Source organism: Carcharhinus amblyrhynchos, chromosome 7, assembly GCF_965287045.1.
Source record: "Carcharhinus amblyrhynchos chromosome 7, sCarAmb.v2.hapA, whole genome shotgun sequence".
NCBI lineage: Eukaryota > Metazoa > Chordata > Chondrichthyes > Carcharhiniformes > Carcharhinidae > Carcharhinus > Carcharhinus amblyrhynchos.
The window spans coordinates 69,033,338-69,054,725 of NC_137330.1; the positions used below are offsets into that span (position 1 = coordinate 69,033,338).

At 44.2% G+C, this 21,388-nt stretch overlaps 1 protein-coding gene across 9 annotated transcripts in view; it reads left to right on the forward strand.

Moving 5' to 3' along the window:
- fam184ab (family with sequence similarity 184 member Ab) overlaps nt 1-21,388 on the forward strand; it is a 214,841-nt gene that overhangs the window by 93,057 nt on the left and 100,396 nt on the right. For all 9 annotated transcript variants that reach the window (XM_080192543.1, XM_080192542.1, XM_080192545.1 and 6 more), the window contains 2 exons: nt 11,321-11,482; nt 12,977-13,098. In XM_080192543.1, coding sequence (XP_080048669.1) covers nt 11,321-11,482; nt 12,977-13,098 — 284 coding nt within the window. The remainder of the gene's footprint in view (nt 1-11,320; nt 11,483-12,976; nt 13,099-21,388) is intronic.

The following is a 21,388-nucleotide window of genomic DNA, read 5'->3' on the forward strand; positions in this document are numbered from 1 at the left end:
AAAGTCTGACTATTCAAACTCTCGCCTGAGTTCTCCCAAAAGTGTTGAATTTGCATGAAAACTGGCGTTTTCATGCTGGGTTTTTTTCAGTGGGAGTTCAGACTAGAATCTCTCACACTCTGCACGGCAGAGGCCACCAGCATGAATATCATAGTAAATCAATGGGTGAAATCCCACTTGGGAGCCTGAAACCAGCGAGCCTCTGTGCACGTGTGGTGGCCCCTGCACTGTCAGCCTCCAATTGCTTGCCAGCTCGATTGCTGCCCAGCTCCACGATCCCCATGATGCTGCCCCTCCAACCCTTTCACAGCCCAATCGCAGGCCTCCCTGTCATCCTCGGGGCAGCCCCCACCTGCTGCGCTGGACCACCCCAATCTCCAGCCCACTCCAATCATTGGCCTCCCTCCTTAGTTGACCGACCCCTATGCAGAGTGGCAGCGGGACTACCCCACCCCTACTGATAGCCCCTAGGACCTGCCCCCATCAGATCCCACCTCCTTGGCATAGCCTGATGGGCAGGGCCAAGATGCCCCTTGACATTGGCATTTTGCACCTTGGGTAGTGCTGGAGGCACCACCCGCCCAGCTCTCTGGATATAATAATGATATTTAATATATCATTTAAATGCTAGCCCCATCTCCCCACCAATTTCTGGCACAGAGCAGACTGCGCTGGGAGACGCTAGCAGGACTCTTGCCTGGATCCCGTGCATAACTCTCCATGATTTTTTAGCATAACGGGATTGGAGAATTACGGCCTACACCTTCTTCAGTATCCAACTAATGAGCCTCAAGCTCACAAATGCTTTTAATCTTACTGTCGTTAGGACGTGACAGTGCCAAAGCTGTACCTTGTTTCTCTTTGTGTCCACAAATCCACTTTTGATTTGAATTATTATTGTCTTGTATACTGAGATACAGTGAAAAGTGTTGTTTTGCGTGCTATCCATCCAAATCATACCATATGTAAATTGCAAAGAGTCACCATGTTCTGACACACAGATATAGAACATAACAGAACATAGAACATTACAGCGCAGAACAGGCCCTTCGGCCCACGATGTTGCGCCGACCAGTTAAAAAACAATGACCCACTAACCTAAACCAATCCCTTTTCGTCCATAAACCTATCCACGGATCTCTTAAACGCCCCCAAACCAGGCGCATTTACAACCGCAGCAGGCAGGGCATTCCAATCCCTCACCACCCTCTGGGTAAAGAACCTACCCCTGACATCCGTCCTATAACTACCCCCCCTTAATTTAAAGCCATGCCCCCTCGTGCTAGCTTTCTCCATCCGAGGGAAAAGGCTATCACTGTCCACCCTATCTAAACCTCTAATCATCTTATATGTTTCAATAAGATCCCCTCTTAGCCGCCTTCTTTCCAGCGAAAACAACCCCAAATCCCTCAGTCTGTCCTCATAGGACCTCCCCTCCATACCAGGCAACATCCTGGTAAACCTCCTCTGCACCCTCTCCAAAGCCTCCACATCCTTCCTGTAATGTGGGGACCAGAACTGCACACAGTACTCCAAGTGCGGCCGCACCAGAGTTGTGTACAGTTGCAACATGACGCTGCGACTCCTAAATTCAATCCCCCTACCAATAAACGCCAGATATGGACCAGGATTTTCCCAAAAAATTCGGGAGTAAATCCCACTGGTTTTTTAGTGTGATTTCCAGAATGAATCTCTGACCCACTATACGTCATAGAGTGCCTCGGAGGGATTCACTCTGAAAAAGGGGAGTGTGGTCTATTTCCCCCCCAAAAGGCTAGCAGCATAGCACTGAGCAGGCCAACGTGCATGCGCCGATCTGTCAGAGTGGAGATCAGCTTGTGTGCAGTGGCCTCCTGATTGCTGGCCAGCCTTGCAACCTCCCTTTGCTGACCTTGTGAATCCCCACATCCTAGGATCACTGGCCCCGATGTCCTTTCCCTCCTCCCCATGTGGATGGCCAGCCCAATCACCTCTTCTCTCCTTCTGCCTGCCATCACGATTGCAGACCCCTCCACTCCCACCGATTGCCACCCAATAAGTCCCTTTCCTTTGCACTGCCCAATGCCTGGTGGGCAGTGCCAAGGTGCCAAATGGGCATTGTGAGTTTGCCCACTGGCAGTTCCAGGGAGCCAGGCTGGAACTGCCCAAGGCGTACCCCCCATTACTCCCTGGGGGGCCTCCGTGGCTTCTGTTCCTCCAGTGGGGCCGACCACCTGTTCATCGTTAGTGGGGAGCAGTAGTCTCTGGAATGAACGACTCCCATGGGGGTCCCAAGCTCATTAGCAAGACAGAGCTGATTTTGTTGGAAATCGTAGGCTCGGAGACTCGTGGAGGCTGGGAGAATTGCCCCCGTGATCAATCCACAGTGAGATCAGTAACACTTCCCCATTCTCTCTCCACTCCGTGTCGCAGGGACTGGCTGGCAAGTATTTTGGGGCTTGAGATGCAGTTGGTCAGAAGTTAATGGATTCAGTGAATATTGATGGGAAACCATGATCTTACAAGTTACACTGATTTCAACCATTTTTCTTTAAAAAAAAATCCACATTTCAATCTTCTGTCTGAAAAAAAATCCAAGTTTCTAATCTTCACTTGTAGGCAATGATCTTCTGCTGCCGTGTTAACTGGATTCAAAGTGAGAATATAACCAAATGACGATCTTCGTCCTTGATAATGGATTTTTTTTTTACAAAATGCAGCATTACATCTATCTGCTTCTACTTTCCACTATCAGTGTCTCAACAATTTCATATTTTTTGGATAAATCAGTAAAATAAAATGGGCTAATAAACAAGTAAGCCAATTAAACAAATCGACAGCCCCTTAAAGGGCCACTGTAACAGAAGACTAAACTTTAAAGAAAATTTACATAATTCAAATTAAATGTTGTGTTTTTCTTTATAAATTTGAGGGAATTAATTCAACAATGTTTTCAGCTGGTATTACCTAATATAATCAGCATATCATTAGCACTGACTTCATCAAAGAGTTTATATAAAGAAATAATGAAGGCTTGCAAGAAAGGTACTACAATAATCATGGGTGACTTTAATGTTCATACTGATTAGATAAAATAAATTAACAAAGGCAGACTGGAGAATTAATTCAGAGTTTATCTGGACATTTTCTTCGAGCAAAAGATCCTGGATTAATTAATGACCTCCATTGTAATGGAGCCCCAAAGCAAGAATGATGACAAAATGAAAGGAATTTCATATTCAATTTCAGGGTAAGCAATGTATGTCTTAAATTAAGATAAAATCAATTACATGGGTTGGCTGAAGAGGACAGGGAATGTCGGTTAAAAAGGTAAGATGGTAGAGGAGTACGGGTAGACATTTAAGAAGATAATTTATAATTCAGCAAAAGTATATTCCACTAAAGAAAATCTCTATCTAAAGGATCCACCATCTAGGGCTAACAGAGGAAGCTAAGGAGAGTATCAAGTTGAAAATGCTGTGAAGGTTTGTGGTAGGCCAGAAGATCGGAAACATTTCAGAAACCAACAAGGGAAGATATAAAAAGAGAGAGAAATTTGAGTATGAGAGAAAACTAGAAAGGAAGGTAAAAAATAGACAGTAAAAGTTTCTACAGGTATGGGGAAGTGGTGGTGTACTGATTTTGTTACTGGACTAGCAATCCAGAGCTCTAGGGTAATGCTGTGAGGCACAGGTTCAAATCCCACCACAGCCAATGGTGAAATTTGAATTCATTAAAAAGTTGGAATTAAAAGTCAATTGTTGTAAAAACCCATCTGGTACACTTCCTTTAGGGAAGGAATTCGGCTGTTCTTACCTGGTCTGGCCTACATTGACTTCAGATCTACAGGAATTATTAGGAAACATCAATGATCCTAAGCAGAAGCTCCTTAATCCACAACCACTTACTCCAGATGTGCTTGCCCTGTATGCCAGTATCCATGAGCTTCTGCATGCTACAGGCATGATATATCACCTGCCCTGCCATATTTATGAGCTTTGATTAATTGCGTAATTATTTTATTTAAATATTTGAATTAGCTGAAGGGGAAGCAGAGAGCAGGGCCGGTGAGACTCAGAAACAGCATGTAGGGTAGGGTTGCTAATCAAAAAGGGTCTGGTGGACTGAAGTGCATTTGTTTCAATGTGAGAAGTGTAACAGATAAGGCAGATTAACTTTAGGGCTTGGATTAGGACTAGGAACTATGATGTTATTGCTATTATAGAGACTTGATTAAGGGAAGGACGGGATTGGCAGCTTAACGTTCCAGGATACAGATGTTTCAGTTGGGATAGAGGAGATTGTATAAGGGGTTAAGGACAATATCACAGCTGTACTCTGGGAGGACACCTCAGAAGGCTCTTACAGCAAGGCAATATAGGTAGAGCTCAGGAATAGGAAAGGTGTAGTCATAATGTTGGGGGTTTACTATAGGCCACCCAACTGCCAACGGAAGATAGAGGAACAGATATGTAGGCAGATTTTGGCAAAGTGTAAAAGTAACAGGGTTGTTGTGGGAGATTTTAACTTCCCCTGTATTGACTGGTACTCACTTAGTGCTAGGGGCTTGGATGAGGCAGAGAGGATGCATGATAACACATGAGAATGGCCTCATCTGGGATCTTGGGTTGTCACACTATCTGTAACGCCCATGACTTGCCTGGGCTTGCAAAATCTCACTAACTGTCCTGGCTGGAGACAATACACATGTCTTTAACCTCTGCTTAACCCTCTCTCCACTCACATTGTCTGTACCTTTAAGACTTGATTACATGTAAAGACTCGCATTTCAACCATTATTTTGTAAATTGAGTTTGTGTCTTTATATGCCCAGTTTGTGAACAGAACTCCACTCACCTGATGAAGGGGCAGCACTCCAAAAGCTAGTGCTACCAAATTAAACCTGTTGGACTTTAACCTGATGTTGTGAGACTTCTTACTGTGTTTACCCCAGTCCAACACCGGCATCTCCACAACAGTGGAGGTCCAAAAGGATTAGAGAATAGCCAATGTTGGTCCTTTGTTTAAGAAAGGTAGCAAGAACAGTCCAGGTAATTATAGGCCAGTAAGCCTTATATCAATGGTAGGGAAATTATCGGAGAGGATTCTTTAAATAGAATTTATTCCTACTTGGAAATAAGTGGATGTATTAGTGAGAGGCAACATGATTTTGTGAAGGGGAGGTTGTGTCTCACAAACTTGATTGAGTTTTTCGAGGAAGTGACGAAGATGATTGATGTGGATGTTGTCTACATGAATTTCAGTAAGGCCTTTGACAAGGTCCCTCATGGCAGACTGGTGCAAAAGGTGAAGTTGCATGGGATCAGAGGTGACTTTGGCAAGGTGGATAAAAAACTGGGTCAGTCAAAGAAGACAGAGGGTAGCAGTGGAAGGCTGCATTTCTGAATGAAGGCCTGTGCCGAGTAGTGTTTCTCAGGGACCTTTGCTGTTTGTAATATATATAAATGATTTGGAGGAAAATGTAACTGTATTGATTAGTAAGTTTGTGGACAACACAAAGGTTGGTGGATTTGTGGATAGTGATGAGGCCTATCAAAAGATACAGCAGGATATAGATCAGTTGGAAACTTGGGCGGAGAGATGGCAGATGGAGTTTAATCCGGACAAATGTGAGGTAATGCATTTTGGAAAGTCTAATAAAGATAGGAAATATACAGTAAATGGCAGAACCCTGAAGAGTATTAATAGGCAAAGGGATCTGGGTGTACAGGTACACAGGTCACAAAGTGGCAATGCTGGTGGAGAAGGTAGTCAAGAAGGCATATGGCATGCTTGCCTTCATCGGCCGGGGCACTGAGTTTAAAAATTGGCACGTCATGTTGTAGCTTTATAGAACCTTAGGTAGGCCGCATTTGGAACACAGTGTTCAATTCTGGTTGCCACACTACCAGAAGCATGTGGAGGCTTTGGAGAGGGTACAGAAAAAATTTAACAGGATGTTCCCTGGTATGGAGGGGATTAGCTATGAGGAGAGGTTGGAGAGACTTGGTTTGTTCTCACTGGAGTGACGGAGATTGAGGGAGACCTGATAGAAGTCTGCAAGATTATGAGAGGCATGGGCTGCGTGGATAGTCAGAAGCTTTTCCCAGTGTGGAAGAGTCAGTTATTTGGAGGCACAGGCTTATGGTGCGAGGGGCAAGGTTTAAAGGAGATATAGGAGGCAGATTTTCTTTTTACACAGAGAGAGTGCCTGGAACTTGCTGCCTGGGGAGGTAGTGAAAACGGATAGGTGGTGACTTTTAAGGGGTGTCTTGACAAATACATGCATAGGATGGGAACAGAGGGATATAGTCCCCGAAGGGAGGGGATTTTAGTTAAGTCGAGCAGCATGGTCGGTGCAGGCTTGGAAGGCCAAAGGGCTTGTTCCTGTGCTGATTGATCTTATCATAAATTCTAGTATTATTTTAACTCTTTGGAAAATGGACCTTGATCACTAACTGGATATTCACCAGATACTCACCAATAGCTCATTTACTGCCTTGTAGTAGAGTAGACAGCAAAGAAAGCAACCTCCCTCCTCTCCTCATCAAATCCTCTTCTCACCAAACTTCTGCACTCTGAAGTCACACTCAGCACTAGTTGTACAGAGAATGTCTGAATTTATATGTTTGAAACAAGGACTACCTGAGCCTAGGTGCAGCAAGACCATTTCAAGCCAGTTTCCTTAATCATCTCTTTAAACTGCTGCCAGTGGATAGCTTCAGGTGAGACTTAGATGTTAAATAGTACTTGCAATTAAATTTAAACACATATACAAACAATATTACAATTTTAGAAAGCTATTTAAAATGTTCTTCTTCTCGGTTTGAAGTTGCACTTGGTGATAGTCACACACAGGGTGTGATCAGTGAGTTAATAGTGATGAACAAATGTTTACAGCAGAAGATGCAAAAAAAAACAAATATAGCAGAAAATCAAGAGACAAACTGGAGGGATTAACTTAAAATAATTATTATCAGTAAAGAAAATGTATGGAGATTGCTAATGTGATTAAAAGCTGACAGGACCCCTGAACCCAATGGCCAGCATACTTGGTTAGTAAAATAATTAGCTGCAGAGGTAATGTATGCATAGGTTGTAATCTTCCAAAATGTTTCTTTTTGGAAGGCAATCAAGAACTAGGGGTACTGTTTCAAACTAAGGGGTCTCCTAATTGATATGAAGGTAAGGAACAACTTCTTTCAGCAGGTTGTTAGTGTTTGGTACTCTCCTCCTTAGCATACAGCTACAGAGGCTGGATCGTTGAATATATTGAAGCCACAATCAGATCAATTAAGAATTTGTTGAAGGGCAGGGTGGCTTGAGGAAGCAAAAGAGCTACTGCTCCTATTTCCTACGTTCTGGGCAGGTGGATATTCAATTGACCTTGGCAGCTTTGTTCCCTGCTCATCAGTCTTTGTGATGTGGTTGCTCAGGTTGTTCAGAGCCCTACTCCTGAATTCCCACTCTGCCAGCTGTGCAGCGCCAAGGACACACCTTACCAGGGGCTGAGTCTCCTTTTGCCTTGCTGACCTTCTTAAAGTTTAAAGTTAATGTTTATTAGTGTCACCAGCAGGCTTACATTAGCACAGTGATGAAGGTACTGTGAAAATCCCCTGTGCCAAGTTGATGTCCTGGGTCAGCCATGGCTAGCTCCCACTCTTTATTTGTCTTCTGTCACCCAGTCAGTTTCTGAAGGCCTGGGTTACATGTCTGGACCTTTTAATAATTTGGTCAAATTTTTAATGAGCTTTCAAATATTTTAAACTGGAATAAATCCTGACAGGCCATTTGGCATTGATCTAGGAACTGCAAAGGCATAATGGTAAACCCATCTTTGTCAACCCTGCAAAGTCCTTCTTGCTAACATCTGGGGGTTTGTGCCGAAATTGGGAAACTCACAGGCTAATCAAACAATAGCCTGATATAATCATACTCATGGAATCATACTTCCTAGATGATGCCCCACACACCACCATCCCCAGGTATTTTCTGTCCACTGGCAGGACAGATCCAGCTGAGGTGGTGACACAGTGGTATACAGTTGAGAGGGATTTGCCATGGGAGTCCTGAACATTGAGTCTGGACCTCATGAAATTTCATGGCACTGGGTCAAACCTGGGCAAGGAAACCTCCAGCTGATTACTACATATCTTCCCCCTTCAGCTGAAGAATCAGTTCTCCTCCATGTTGAACACCACTTGAAGGAAACAAGCACAGGACAAAGGTGCAGAATGTATTCTGGGTGGGGGGGCTTCAATGTCTATAACTAAAAGTGCCTCGGTAGCATGATCACAGACTGAGCTGGCTGAGTCCTAAAGGACGTAGCTGCTAGGTTGAGTCTGCATTAAGAAATGAGGGAATTAGCAAAAGTGAAAAACGTGCTTGATCTCATCCACACCAACCTGCCTACTGCAGATGAATCTTTCTATGGCAGTATTAGTAAGAGTGCCCACAGCACAGTCTGTATGGGGAATAGGTCCTGCCTTGATACCCTCCATCATAGTGCCATGTTGTGTGGCACTACCACAGTGCTAAATGGGATAGACTTGAAACAGATCTAGCAACTCAGGACTGGCCATCAGGGGATCAACCCTGGGCCAATGAAAAGTGCAGGACTGCATGCTAGGAGCAACACCAGGCATACTTATAAATAAAATATCAACCTGGTGAAGCTACAACACAGGGCTACTTGCATGCCCAACAACACAAGCAGCAAGTAATAGCCAGAGCCGAGCAATTCCGACAACCAGTGGACTAGAAGAAAGCTCTGGAGTCTGCCAAATCAAGTTGTGAATGATGGTGGACAATTAAGCAATTTACTGCAGGAGGAGAAATATCCAACCCTAAATTATGGAGGTACCCAACACATCAATACAAAAGAAGAGGCTGAAACATTAGCAACAGTCCTCAGCCAGAAGTGCCAAGTGAATGATCCATCTTGGTCTCTTCCGGAGGTTCCCAACATCACAGATGTCAGTGTTCAGTCAATTTCGTTTACTCCATGTAACATCAAGAAGCTTGAAAGCACTGCAAAATACAACGGCTATGGGCTCTTTATTTTATATTACTGAAGATTTGTGCTCCAGAACTTATCACATACCTAACAAGGTTGTTTCAATATAGCTCTAACACTGGTACCTACCCAGCAATATGGAAAATTGCCCAGACATGTCCTGTATTCAAGAAACGGAACAAATCCAAATCGGTCAATTACTGCCCCATCAGTCTACTGTTGATCATCAGTAAAGTGATGGAGGGATCATCAACAGCACTATCAAGTGACACTTGCTCAGCAATAATTTGGTCACTGATGCTCATTTAGCTACTGACCTCATTACAGCCTTGGTTCAAACATGGATTATTAAGTGGAACTGAAGAGATGAGACAACAGTGACTGCTCTTGAAATCAAGGCAACGTTTGACCGAGTATGGCGTTAGAGCGCTAGCAAAATTCGAGTCAGTGAGAATTGGGGAGTCGTGGTGGGGGGTGTGGTGGGGAAACGACCCAGTGCTGGTTGGAGTCATAACTTGTACAAAGGAAGATAGTTGTGGTGTTTGGCGGTCAACCATTTCAGTTCCAGGATGTCACTGCAGGAGTTCCTTAAGGTAATGTTGTAGACCCAACCATCTTCAAATGCTTCATCAGTGACTTGCCTTTCATCATATGGTTGGAAGTGGGGATATTTGCTGTTGACTGAATGATGTTCAGCATCATTGAAGACTTGCCAGATACTGAAGCAGTCTATGTTGAAATGCAGCAAGATCTGGACAATCTCCAGGCTTGGACTGACAGATGGCAAGTAACATTCAAGCAAGACAATGATCATCTCCAACAAGAGAGAAGCTAACCATTGCCCCTGATATTCAATGGCATTACCATTACTGACGCCCACAATATCAACATCTTGGGCGTTGTCATTGACCAGAAACTGAACTAGGCTTGCCATGTAAGTACTGTGGCCACATGAAGAGTTCAGAGGCTGGTATCCTGTGCTGAGTAATTCACCTCTTGAATCCCTCATCTACAAGACAACAGTCAAACAAGTGATGGAATACTCTCCAGGTCTGTGTGAATGCAGCTCCAAAAACACTTGAGAAGCTTGACAACATCCAGGACAAACAAATCCCTCACTGGCACCTCTCCCACAAACATTTACTCCCTCTACCACCAATGAATAGTGGCAGCAGTGTGTACCATCTACAAGATGCACTGCAACAACTCAGCAAAACTTCTTAGATAGCGCTTTCCAAAGCCACGATTGCTACCATCTAGCAGGACGTGGTCAGTACACTCATGTTGAAGATCACCACCTGGGGTTTCCCTCCAAGTCACTAACTATCCTGACTTGGAAATATATTGCTATTCCTTCATTTTCTCTGGGTCCAAATCCTTGAACTCCTCCCTAACAGCGTCTGGGTGTATGTACACCATAAAGACCTCAACAATTCAAGAAGGCAGCTCAATACCACCACTTCGACAACAATTAAGGATGAGGAACAAATGTTCTTCTTAGTGTCCAAATTGTGTAGGTTAGTTGGATTAGCTATGATAAATAGGGGTTACGGGGACAGGACAGGGGAGCCTGGATATGATGCTCTTTTGGAGAGTCACTGCAGACTTGATGGGCCGAATTGCCTCTTCCTGAATTGTAGGGATTCTGTGAAAATCATTCGACAAGCCATTCAGTCAGATTAAAACATTTGAGATAGCAAACCTGGAAGTAAAAAGTAAGGATTATATTTCACTTGCTAATCATTGTACAAAAATGGAAATAAAGATTCAGTATACACATGGGGTTAAGCTGGAAGCTAAACTATGAAATACTTTTAAAATATTTTTTTAAAATGTAAATACTGTTGGGGGTGGAAGGGTACTCAGTTGTTGTCAAATTAGTTTTGTAGGAGCATACACATTAGAGTCATAGAGGTTTATAACATGGAAATAGGTTCTTCGGCCTAGCTTGTCCATGCTTGTTCAGTAATTGTTACTTATGCACAGTTTCAAAACACAGTTACACCCCATTCAACAAAGTTCCACTGATTTTCTCCTGGTTTATTCTCAGCAGTTCCTGGTAATTCATATTTTATTCCTGGTGACTCCATGACAATCCTGGAGGATTGGCAACTTGTTTAGTAATGAATATGTAAACCTACAATCTGTCTGAATATACTGTATGGATCTGTAATAAATGTATTTTTCATTTTCTGTGTGCATGTAAGGAGATCAGCAGTGAAGTCAAAACCAGAAATGAGCCTAGAATTAATTAACACTGCTGTTTTATAAGTTATTTTGGTCAGCATTAATACTTGTTGGGCCTAAGAAATGTGTTTATATTAGGTGTGTCGTTTACAAGAACTTGTGAAGAAGAGTGATCAAGGCCTAGGATCAGCGGAAGAGCATATTTCCAGCCTGAAGAATGCTCAAGAAAGGCTGCAAAAAGATCTGGATTCTAGCAGGGCCAAGCTCAGGGAGACAAATGATTCTCTTTCTTCAGTGCAAGTACTAATAACTATATCAATCCTTCTGTTGTCGTGTTTCATGCTTGTTAAACACACACTTTGACCCTGTTTCTTTTCATAATTGAATGAACTTCTTAAGTTAAGACACGTGGTCTGTTATGTCCTTCAGACCTGACAGCTGGTGAAAAATGCAATTCTGGAGGCAAGAAGTCTGTTTTCTCTAAATACCTGTTAAAAAAAAATTAATCCAGCGATTATAAATTTAAGTCTCAAGCTATCAGAAGTTTACTCATTGTATCACGATCTCCATAGTGACTGGAAACTTTAAACAAGAGATTTGAATTCCTAGTGAATTTTCACAGTAACTTCATTGCAGTGTTAATGTAAGTCTACTGGTGACACTGATAAATAAACTTTAAACAAAATTAAATGAATTACATGACAAGATTTTGAGTTTTAAAACTTTTACGGTAGCCAAGCAGTTAATATTTCATACACTGTAGTGTAATTCTGCTGAATAGAGTTTTTTGCTAATGTTAATATTACTGAGGTTTTTTGGGACTGAAGGAACATTATTTTACTTTCAGTTTGTTTTCAGGTGCATTTTTAACTACTTGACCAATCTACTTCAGAGGGATGGATCTCCCAAAAACTGAATGGTGATATGGATTTTTGTCCCATCATGGAGGTGGGAATGGAGTTGGGAATAGCAAAACATGAATTTTTTGCTGGAATTTTGAGTTTCCTGTGCCTTCCCAACCCTGCACTATTTTCATGTGGCTATTTTGTGGGTCGGCAATAGCTTGGGTTGTGACTCGGTTGGTATACCTGCTGACTTTTGGGTCGGTATTATAAGAGCATTGCAACAAAATCCTTCCCCTTTCCCAACTATTTTGCCTCTGCTCCTGCACATTTTAGAAGCCAAAATAAATGCTCCATTGAGTTGGGAACACTACTACAAAGGTGGAAAGAATTTGAGCAGGTTGTGAAGCAATTTTTGCTAAGCCTTTTCTCCCACATTAAAAACTCAGCACTTGCCTGCCAGCAGAGAAATTCTCTGTCAGGGTGGGTGGAAGAGAGTGAAGAGTCTGGAACTTGAGCCCAGCGGCTGGCCTCCCAGCAACAAGGCTTCATTGCTGCGTCAAAGCCCTCAACAGTTAGCTGCTTCCTAACAAAGTTGTCCTTACAGTCATGTGTCTGGCACCAGAGCACCTCTAAGCCATAGAGGATCAGCTACAGTGACAGTAGCCTGAAGAACATTGTCTGATACAAGGATTAGTTCACAGGCAGGATGAACTTCAGTGTCAGCAAGAAGGTAGTTTGGGGTGTGAGGCAATACCTTTTGGGTTTATAGGAACAGGGCCACTTAGCTTGACAAGAACGGGAAACAATGTAGAAGGAGGCTGTGACTGTCCAGATGGGTAGCAGTTGAGCTGTTTGCCCTTTGTGAATAAATAATTATAATAGAATTTACCTTTTTGTAACCCTTAAACAATTATTACAGTAACAGGAGTAATATCCTTATATGCCACAGAAAGAATTGGAGCAGCAAAGGCAGGATTATGAGGCAAGACTGATTACAGCGAAAGAAAAGGAGAAGTTCAAATTGGAAAAATTGGAAAAGGATTTGGAACAAAAATGGAAAGTAATTGTAAGGTAATTTCAATTACTGAATGTTACTGAATGTAATTTACTGTCAATTGTTACAACCTCAGCTAATGTAAATACTGGATAAGTCAGATATCAGAATGAAACCTGGCTTGATAGATGCTAACTTTGTTTATTTTTTAAGAACTTATGGAGGAATGTTACTGAGCAAATTCACAGGAGTCTGTTAATGAATTTTTACACACACAATACATTCATTAAACAAGAAAAATTGAACAATATTGCACCAGACAAAATGGTTGAGAAGATCAGAATTCACCAGCAAAAAAATGAGTTAAATTACATGATTCGGTTACCCCAGCCATAGGGGCAATTCTCCCAAACAAATTCTAAGATGCCACTTTGTATGCCATCTTTGTAAGATGCCACTTTGTATGGAGTAACCTCTGCCGATTTTCTTAGCATGATTTTCAGAATGAATCTCATACACTCTGAGCACTTCAGAGTGCCCTAATGTGATTCAGTCTGAAAATCAGGGGGGATGGCCTATTCCCACTGAAGAGGCCAGCAGCATAGCCCTGAGCGGGCCACTACACATGTGCCAATCTGTCAGAGCATAGATCGACGCATGCGCAGTGGCCCTACTCTGCCAGCCTCCCGATCGCAGACCAGTTCAATCACTGGCCAGATCTGTGACCCTGTATCAGTGCCCCCTCCAACCGATCGTGCCCACCCCTCTCCCCCATGGGCCCTACCCCCAGTTGGTCCCATCCCTTTGGCATTGTTCCCCATCAATAGAAGCAATTATAAATCCTGCTGGAAGGAACTAGTCCTGGCAGGAGTAGGGTAGGGGGGGAGACAAGAGAAGACATCAGACAGAAGAGTAGGAAGGCTGCATGGGTCACCTCCCACTAAAACAGATGTACGATTTTGGATACTTTTGGTGGAGATCGCCAGGAGAAGATGGCAGCAGCCAGGTTCATGACACTGTGTTTGGCTCTGCTGTACAAGAGGGCAGGAAAAATGAGTAACAGAGTTCTAATGATAGGGGATTCAATCATAAGGGGAATAGATAGGCATTTCTGCAGATGCAAACGAGATTCCAGAATGGTATATTGCCTCCCTGGTACAAGGATCGAAGATGTTTTGGAGCGGCTGCAGGGCAATCCGGAGGGAGAAGGTGAACAGTCAGCTGTTGTGGATATATAGGCACCAACAATGTAGATAGAAAAACAGGATGAGGCCTTATAAGCTGAATTTAGGGAGTGAGGAGCTAAACTAAAAAGTAGGACCTCAAAGATCTACTTGAGGATTGCTCCTAGTGCCACATGCGAGTCAGAACAGGAATGTCAGAATAACTCAGATGAATACGTGGGTTGAGGGATGGTGCAAGAGGGAAGGATTCAAATTCCTGGGGTATTGGAACCAGTCCATGGAGGAGGTGGGACCAGTACAAAGTGGATGGTCTGCACCCAGGCAGGACTGGAAACAATTACCATAGGGGAGTGTTTGCTAGTGTTGTTGGGGAGGGTTTAAACTAATGTGGCAGGGGGATGGGAACTGATGCAAGAAGTCAGAGGGAAGAAAAGTAGGGACAGAAACAGAAGGCATTAAGGGAAAAAGTGGAAGGTAGACAAACCAAAAACAAAAATCAAAAAGGGCCACAGCACAGAGATTGTGGTGAACTCAGTGAATGGGTTGAATAAGGCTAAGAGAAATCAAATGCAGAATGTACAAAACATAACAGGACAGATGGCCTGAGGGGTATTTGCTTTAACGCAAGGAATATGACAGGCAGGGCGATGAACTTAAAGCTTGGATTACTATTTGGAACTATGATGTTGTGGCAATTACAGAGACTTGGATGAAAGAAGGGCAGTATTGGCAGCTTAGCATTCCAGGATCAAGGTCCTTCAGAGATAGAAAGGGTGACAAAAAAGATGGGATGTTGCTTTACTGATTAGGACAGTGTACACAGCTGTACAGAGGGAGGACACCTTGTTGGGATCATGCTTGAGGCCATATGAGTAAAACTCAGGAACAGGAGGGGTGCAATCACACCATTAGAACATAACATAAGAACATAAGAAATAGGAGCAGGAGTAGGCCATCTAGCCCCTCGAGCCTGCCCCGCCATTCAATAAGATCATGGCTGATCTGTCGTGGCTTAGTTCCACATTCCCGCCCTCTCCCCATAACCCTTAATCCCCTTTCCTATCAAAAACCTATCAACCCGCGTCTTAAAAATATTGAGCAAGGCAGCCTCCACCACTTCAACGGGCAGAGAATTCCAGAGATTCACCACCCTTTGAGTGAAGAAGTTCCTCCTCAACTCCGTGACAGACCTCCTAACAGTGAAGTGGAGGAACTGATGAGTCAGTAGATTATGGGAAGATGCAAATTCAGCAGGACCTTTGAGATGGACAGTTTCAACTTCCCCAATATAAACTGGGTTTCTTTAGTGCCAGGGGCTTGGATGAGGCAGAGTTTATTCAGGGTGTCCAAGAATGCTTCTTGAGGCAAATATAGACAGTCCAACTTGGGAAAGGGTTTATTTTTGGTTCTGAGAAATTAACCTGGACAGGTTAGGGTACATGGAATTGGGGGTAAAGCGTTAGCGTGGATTGAGGATTGGCTATCCAACAGGAAGCAGAGAGTTGGAATAAATGGGTGCTTTTCTGGTTGGCAGTTAGAACATAAGAACATAAGAAATAGGAGCAGGAGTAGGCCATCTAGCCCTTCGAGCCTGCCCCGCCATTCAATAAGATCATGGCTGATCTGTCGCTGCTCAGTTCCACTTTCCCGCTTTCTCCCCATAACCCTTAATCCCCTCTCTGATCAAAAACCCATCAACCCGCGTCTTAAAAATATTTAGCGAGGCAGCCTCCACCACTTCAACGGGCAGAGAATTCCAGAGATTCACCACCCTTTGAGTGAAGAAGTTCCTCCTCAACTCCGTTCTAAACCGCCCCCCTTTTATCTTGAGGCTGTGCCCCCTAGTCCTACTGTCTTTTTTGAGCGGGAAGAGTCTCTCCACCTCTATCCTGTCCATCCCATTCATCATCTTATACGTCTCAATGAAATCTCCCCTCATTCTTCTAAACTCTAACGAGTACAAGCCCAGTTTATTCAGCCTCTCCTCATAGCTCAACCCCCTCAACTCCGGTATCAGCCTAGTAAACCTCCTCTGCACTCCCTCCAAGGCCAAAATATCTTTGCGCAGGTGCGGCGCCCAAAACTGCACACAGTACTCCAGCTGCGGCCTCACCAATGCCCTATACAGCTGCAGCAAGACCTCCCTACTTTTATATTCAATCCCCCTCGCTATGAAGGCCAGCATCCCATTTGCCTTCCTGACCACCTGCTGCACCTGCAAGCTGGGTTTTTGCGACTCATGCACAAGGACCCCGAGGTCCCTCTGAACCGTCGCCTGCTGCAGTTTTTCGCCCCCTAAGTAATAGTCCTTCCTACCATTCTTCCTACCAAAGTGGACCACCTCACACTTGCCAACATTAAATTCCATTTGCCATTTCCTGGCCCATTCGCCCAGCCTATCTAGATCCTTCTGCAGACTCTCCACACCCTCCGCACAATTTGCCATTCCCCCAATCTTGGTGTCATCAGCAAATTTCGACACGCTACACTCGGTTCCCTCCTCCAGATCATCTATATAAATGGTAAAAAGCTGAGGCCCCAGCACCGACCCCTGGGGCACTCCACTAGTCACCATCCGCCAATCCGAATAGCACCCGTTGACCCCCACTCTCTGCCTCCTATTTGACAACCAATCCTCTATCCACGCTAACACCCTACCCCCAACTCCATGTCCCTCGACCTTCTGCAATAACCTCTTGTGAGGTACTTTGTCAAACGCCTTCTGAAAATCTAGAAAGACCACATCCCCCGGCTCTCCTCTATCCACCGCCCTAGACACATCCTCATAGAACTCCAGTAAATTTGTCAGACACGACTTCCCTTTAATGAAACCGTGCTGCGTCTGCTCTATCAAGCAATTCCCTTCAAGATGCCTCGCAATTTCCTCCTTAATGACAGATTCTAACATTTTACCTACCACAGACGTTAAACTAACCGGCCTATAATTCCCCGCCTTTTGCCTGGCACCCTTCTTAAACAACGGCGTAACATTAGCCGTTTTCCAATCATCCGGCACTTCCCCGGAATCCAGCGACGTCTGGAAAATAACCACCAAGGTTGGTGACTAGTGGTGTGCTGCAGGGATTTGTGCTGGGGCCTCAACTGTTTACCATGTATATAGACGATCTGGAGAAGGGGGCTGAGTGTAGGGTAACAAAATTTGCTGATACGACGATGAGTGGAAAAGCGAATTGCATGGATGACGCGGAAAGTCTGCAGAGAGATTTGGATAGGCTGAGTGAATGGGCGAGGACCTGGCAGATGGAGTATAACGTTGGCAAATGTGAGGTTATCCACTTTGGAAGAAATAATAGTAGGATGGAATATTATTTAAATGTTGAAAAGTTGCAGCGTGCTACTGTGCAGAGGGACCTGGGGGTCCTTGTGCACGAATCGCAAAAACTCAGTCTGCAGGTGCAGCCGGTGATCAAAAAGGCAGATGGAATATTGGCCTTTATAGTGAGGGGGATAGATTATAAAAGCAGGGAGGTCTTGCTGCAACTGTACAAGGCACTGATGAGGCCGCAACTGGAGTACTGTGTGCAGTTTTGATCCCCTTATTTGCGAAATGATATATTGGCCTTGGAGGGAGTACAGAGAAGGTTTACCGTGCTGATACCGGAGATGAGGGGGTTAGCTTATGAGGAGAGATTGAATAGACTGGGCCTGTACTCATTGCAGTTTAGAAGGCTAAGGGGGGATCTTATAGAGACTTATGAGATAATGAAGGGGCTAGATAGGGTAGAGGTAGAGAGATTCTTTCCACTTAGAAAGGAAACCAGAACTAGAGGGCACAACCTCAAAATAAAGGGGGGGGTGTGCAGTTTAGAACAGAGTTGAGGAGGAACTTCTTTTCTCAGAGTATGGTGAATCTCTGGAATTCTCTGCCCATTGAAGTGCTGGAGGCTACATCGTTGAATATGTTTAAGTCACGGGTAGATAGATTTCTGATCGATAAGGGAATTAAGGGTTATGGGGAGCAGGCGGGTAAGTGGAATTGATCCACTTCAGATCAGCCATGATCTTATTGAATGGCGGGGCAGGCTCGAAGGGCTAGATGCCCTACTCCTGCTCTTATTTCTTCCATTCTTATATTTTTAGGTGACTGATGTCTCAGTGAGGACCATTTTGGGAACAATGATCACAATTCTATAAGTTTCAAGATACTTTTAGGATATTGAATTCAATGATCAGCCATGATCAAAATGAATAGTGGAGCAGGCTGAAAGGGCAAATGGCTTACTCCTTCTCCTAGTTTCTATGTAGAAAAGGATAGAAGTCGTCCCAGAGTGAAAGAACTATACTGAGAGAAGGCTAACTGTGACAAATTTAGGCTGGAGCTAGGAAATGTAGACTGGGGTAGCTGTTTGAGGCTGAATCCATATCCGATATATGGCAGTCTTTTAAAAGTCAGTTGTTAACAATTCAGGACAAGTATGTCCCTGTAAAAATGAAGGATAAAGATGGCAAGATTTGGGAACCATGGATGACAAGAGGGATTGTGAGTTTAGTGAAAAAGAAGGAGGCATACATTAATTTTTAGAAATTGAAAATGAAATTTAAAGATAGCCAGGATGAGCTTAAACGGGAACTTGGGAGGGTAAAAAGGGGCCATGAAATGCCCTTGGCAGGCAGGATTAAGCAGAATCCCAAGGCTTTTTATGCATATATAAGGAGAAAGAAGGTAGCTGAGGAAAATGTGGGTCCACTCAAGGATAGTGGAGGGAATTTGTGTGTGGAGCCAGATGAGGTGGGTAAGGTCCTTAACGAGTACTTTGTATCTGCATTCACAAAGGAAAAGGGTGTGGTGGATGGTGAATGTGGAAAGGAGGATGTTGACATTCACGGATATGTTAAGATAAAAAGGGAGGAGGTATTGGAGGTTTTGAAAAATGTTAAGGTGGACGTGTCCCCAGGGCCAGATAGGATCTATCCCAGAATACTGAGAGAGGCAAGGGAAGAAATTGCTGAGGCCTTGGCCAAAATCTCTGTATCCTCTTTAGACATGGGCGAGGTACCAGAGGTTTGGAAAGTAACTAACATTGTTCTCTGTTTATGAAGAGCAGAAGAGACAATCTGGGAAATTACAGGCCTGGGAGCCGCTTTAGATCAGTAATGGGGAAATTATTGGAGAAAATTCTTAGGGACAGAAAATACTCACATCTGAAAGAGAATAAGCTTATTAGCAATAGGCAGCATGGTTTTGTGAAGGTGAGGTTGTGTCTCACCAACTTGATTGAGTTCTTTGAGGAAGTGACAGAAAAAATTGAGCAGGGCAGACAGTGGATGTTGTAGACATGAACTTAGTAAAGCCATCGATAAGATTCCTCATGGCAAGCTGATACAGAAGGTGAAGCTTTTTGGGATCCGAGGTGAGCTGGTACGATTGATACAAAACTGGCTTGGGCAAAGGACAGTAAGAAATCTCACAGCACCAGGTTAAAGTCCAATAGGTTTATTTGGCAGCAGTAACTTTTGAAGTCATCTTCATCAAGTGAGTGAGGACTTGTGTTCACAACCTGGGCACATAAAGGTACAAACTCAGTTTACAAGATAATGGTTGGAGTGCAATTCTCTACAGCTAATCAATTCTTAAAGATACAGACAGTGTGAGTGGAGAGAGGGCCAAGTACGGTTTAAAGAGATGTTTTTTAGTCTCCAGCCTGGACAGTTAGTGAGATTTTGCAAGCCCAGGCAAGTCATGGGGGTTACAGATAATGCGACATGAACCCAAGATCCCGGTTGAGGCTGGCCTCGTGTGCGGAACTTGGCTATCAGTTTCTGCTCAGTGATTCTGCATTGTCGTATGTCATGAAGGCCATCTTGGAGAGCGCTTCCCGAAGATCAGAGAATAAATGCCCATAACTCCTGAAGCATTCCCCGACTGGCAGGGAACACTCCTGCCTCGTGATTGTCGGGCGGTGTTCATTCGTTTGTTGTCGTGGTGTCTGCATGGTTTCCCCAATGTACCATGCCTCGGTACACCCTACCCTGCAGCGTATCAGGTAGACAACGTTGGCCGAGTTGCAAGAGTATGTACTGTGTACCTGGTGGATAGTGTTCTCACGTGAGATGATGGCATCTGTGTCAATGTTCCGGCACGTCTTGCAGAAGTTGCTGTGGCAGGGTTGTGTGGTATTGTGGTCAATGTTCTTATGAAGGCTGGGTAGTTTGCTGCAGACAATGTCTATTTGAGGTTGTGCGGTTGTTTGAAGGCAAGAAGTGGGGGTGTGGGGATGGCCTTGGCAAGATGTTCGTCTTCATTGATGAAGATGTTGTAGCTTCTCCGCTCCGGGGAAGTACTAGACGACGAAGGGTACTCTGACCGCCATGTCCCATGTTTGTCTTCTGAGGAGGTCGGTGCAGTTTTTCGCTGTGGCATGTTGGAACTGTAAATTGATGAGTCAAGCGCGATATCCTGTTCTTATGAGGGCGTTTTTTAAGTGCGTGTAGGTGTCTCTTGCGATCCTCCTCGTCTGAACAGATCCTGTGTATATGGAGGGCTTGTCTGTAGAGGATGGCTTCTTTAACATATTTAGGATGGAAGCTGAAGAAATAGAGCATCGTGAGGTTATCCGTGGTTTGTGGTATAGTGAAGTGCTGGGGTGACTGTCCTTGATGGAAATGCGTGTGTCCAAGAATGCAACTGATTCTTGAGAGTAGTCCACGGTGAGTCTGATGGTGGGATGGAACTTGTTGATGTCATCATATAGTTGTTTCAGTGATTGTTTGTCATGGGTCCAAAGAAAGAAATTTGTCACCTATGTATCTAGTGTATAGCATCGGTTGAAGGTCCTGTGCGATGAAGAGGGCTTGTTCGAACCTGTGTATAAAGATGTTGGCGTATTGAGGTGCGAATTTGGTCCCCATGGCTGTTCTGTGTGTCTGGATGAAGAACTCGTTGTTGAAGGTGAAGACATTGTGGTCCAGGATGAAGCGGATGAGTTGTAGAATTGCATCTGGACCCTGGCAGTTGTTGGTGTTGAGTACAGTTGCAGCAATGCCGTCGTCGTGGGGGATGCTGGTGTAGAGTGCTGAGACATCCATTGTGACAAGAAGTGCTCCTGGTTCAACTGCTCCATGTGTGCTGAGCTTCTGTAGGAAGTCCGAGGTATCATGACAGAAGCTGGGGGTTCTTTGTACAATGGGTTTCAGGATGCCCTCGATGTAGCTGGAGAAGTTC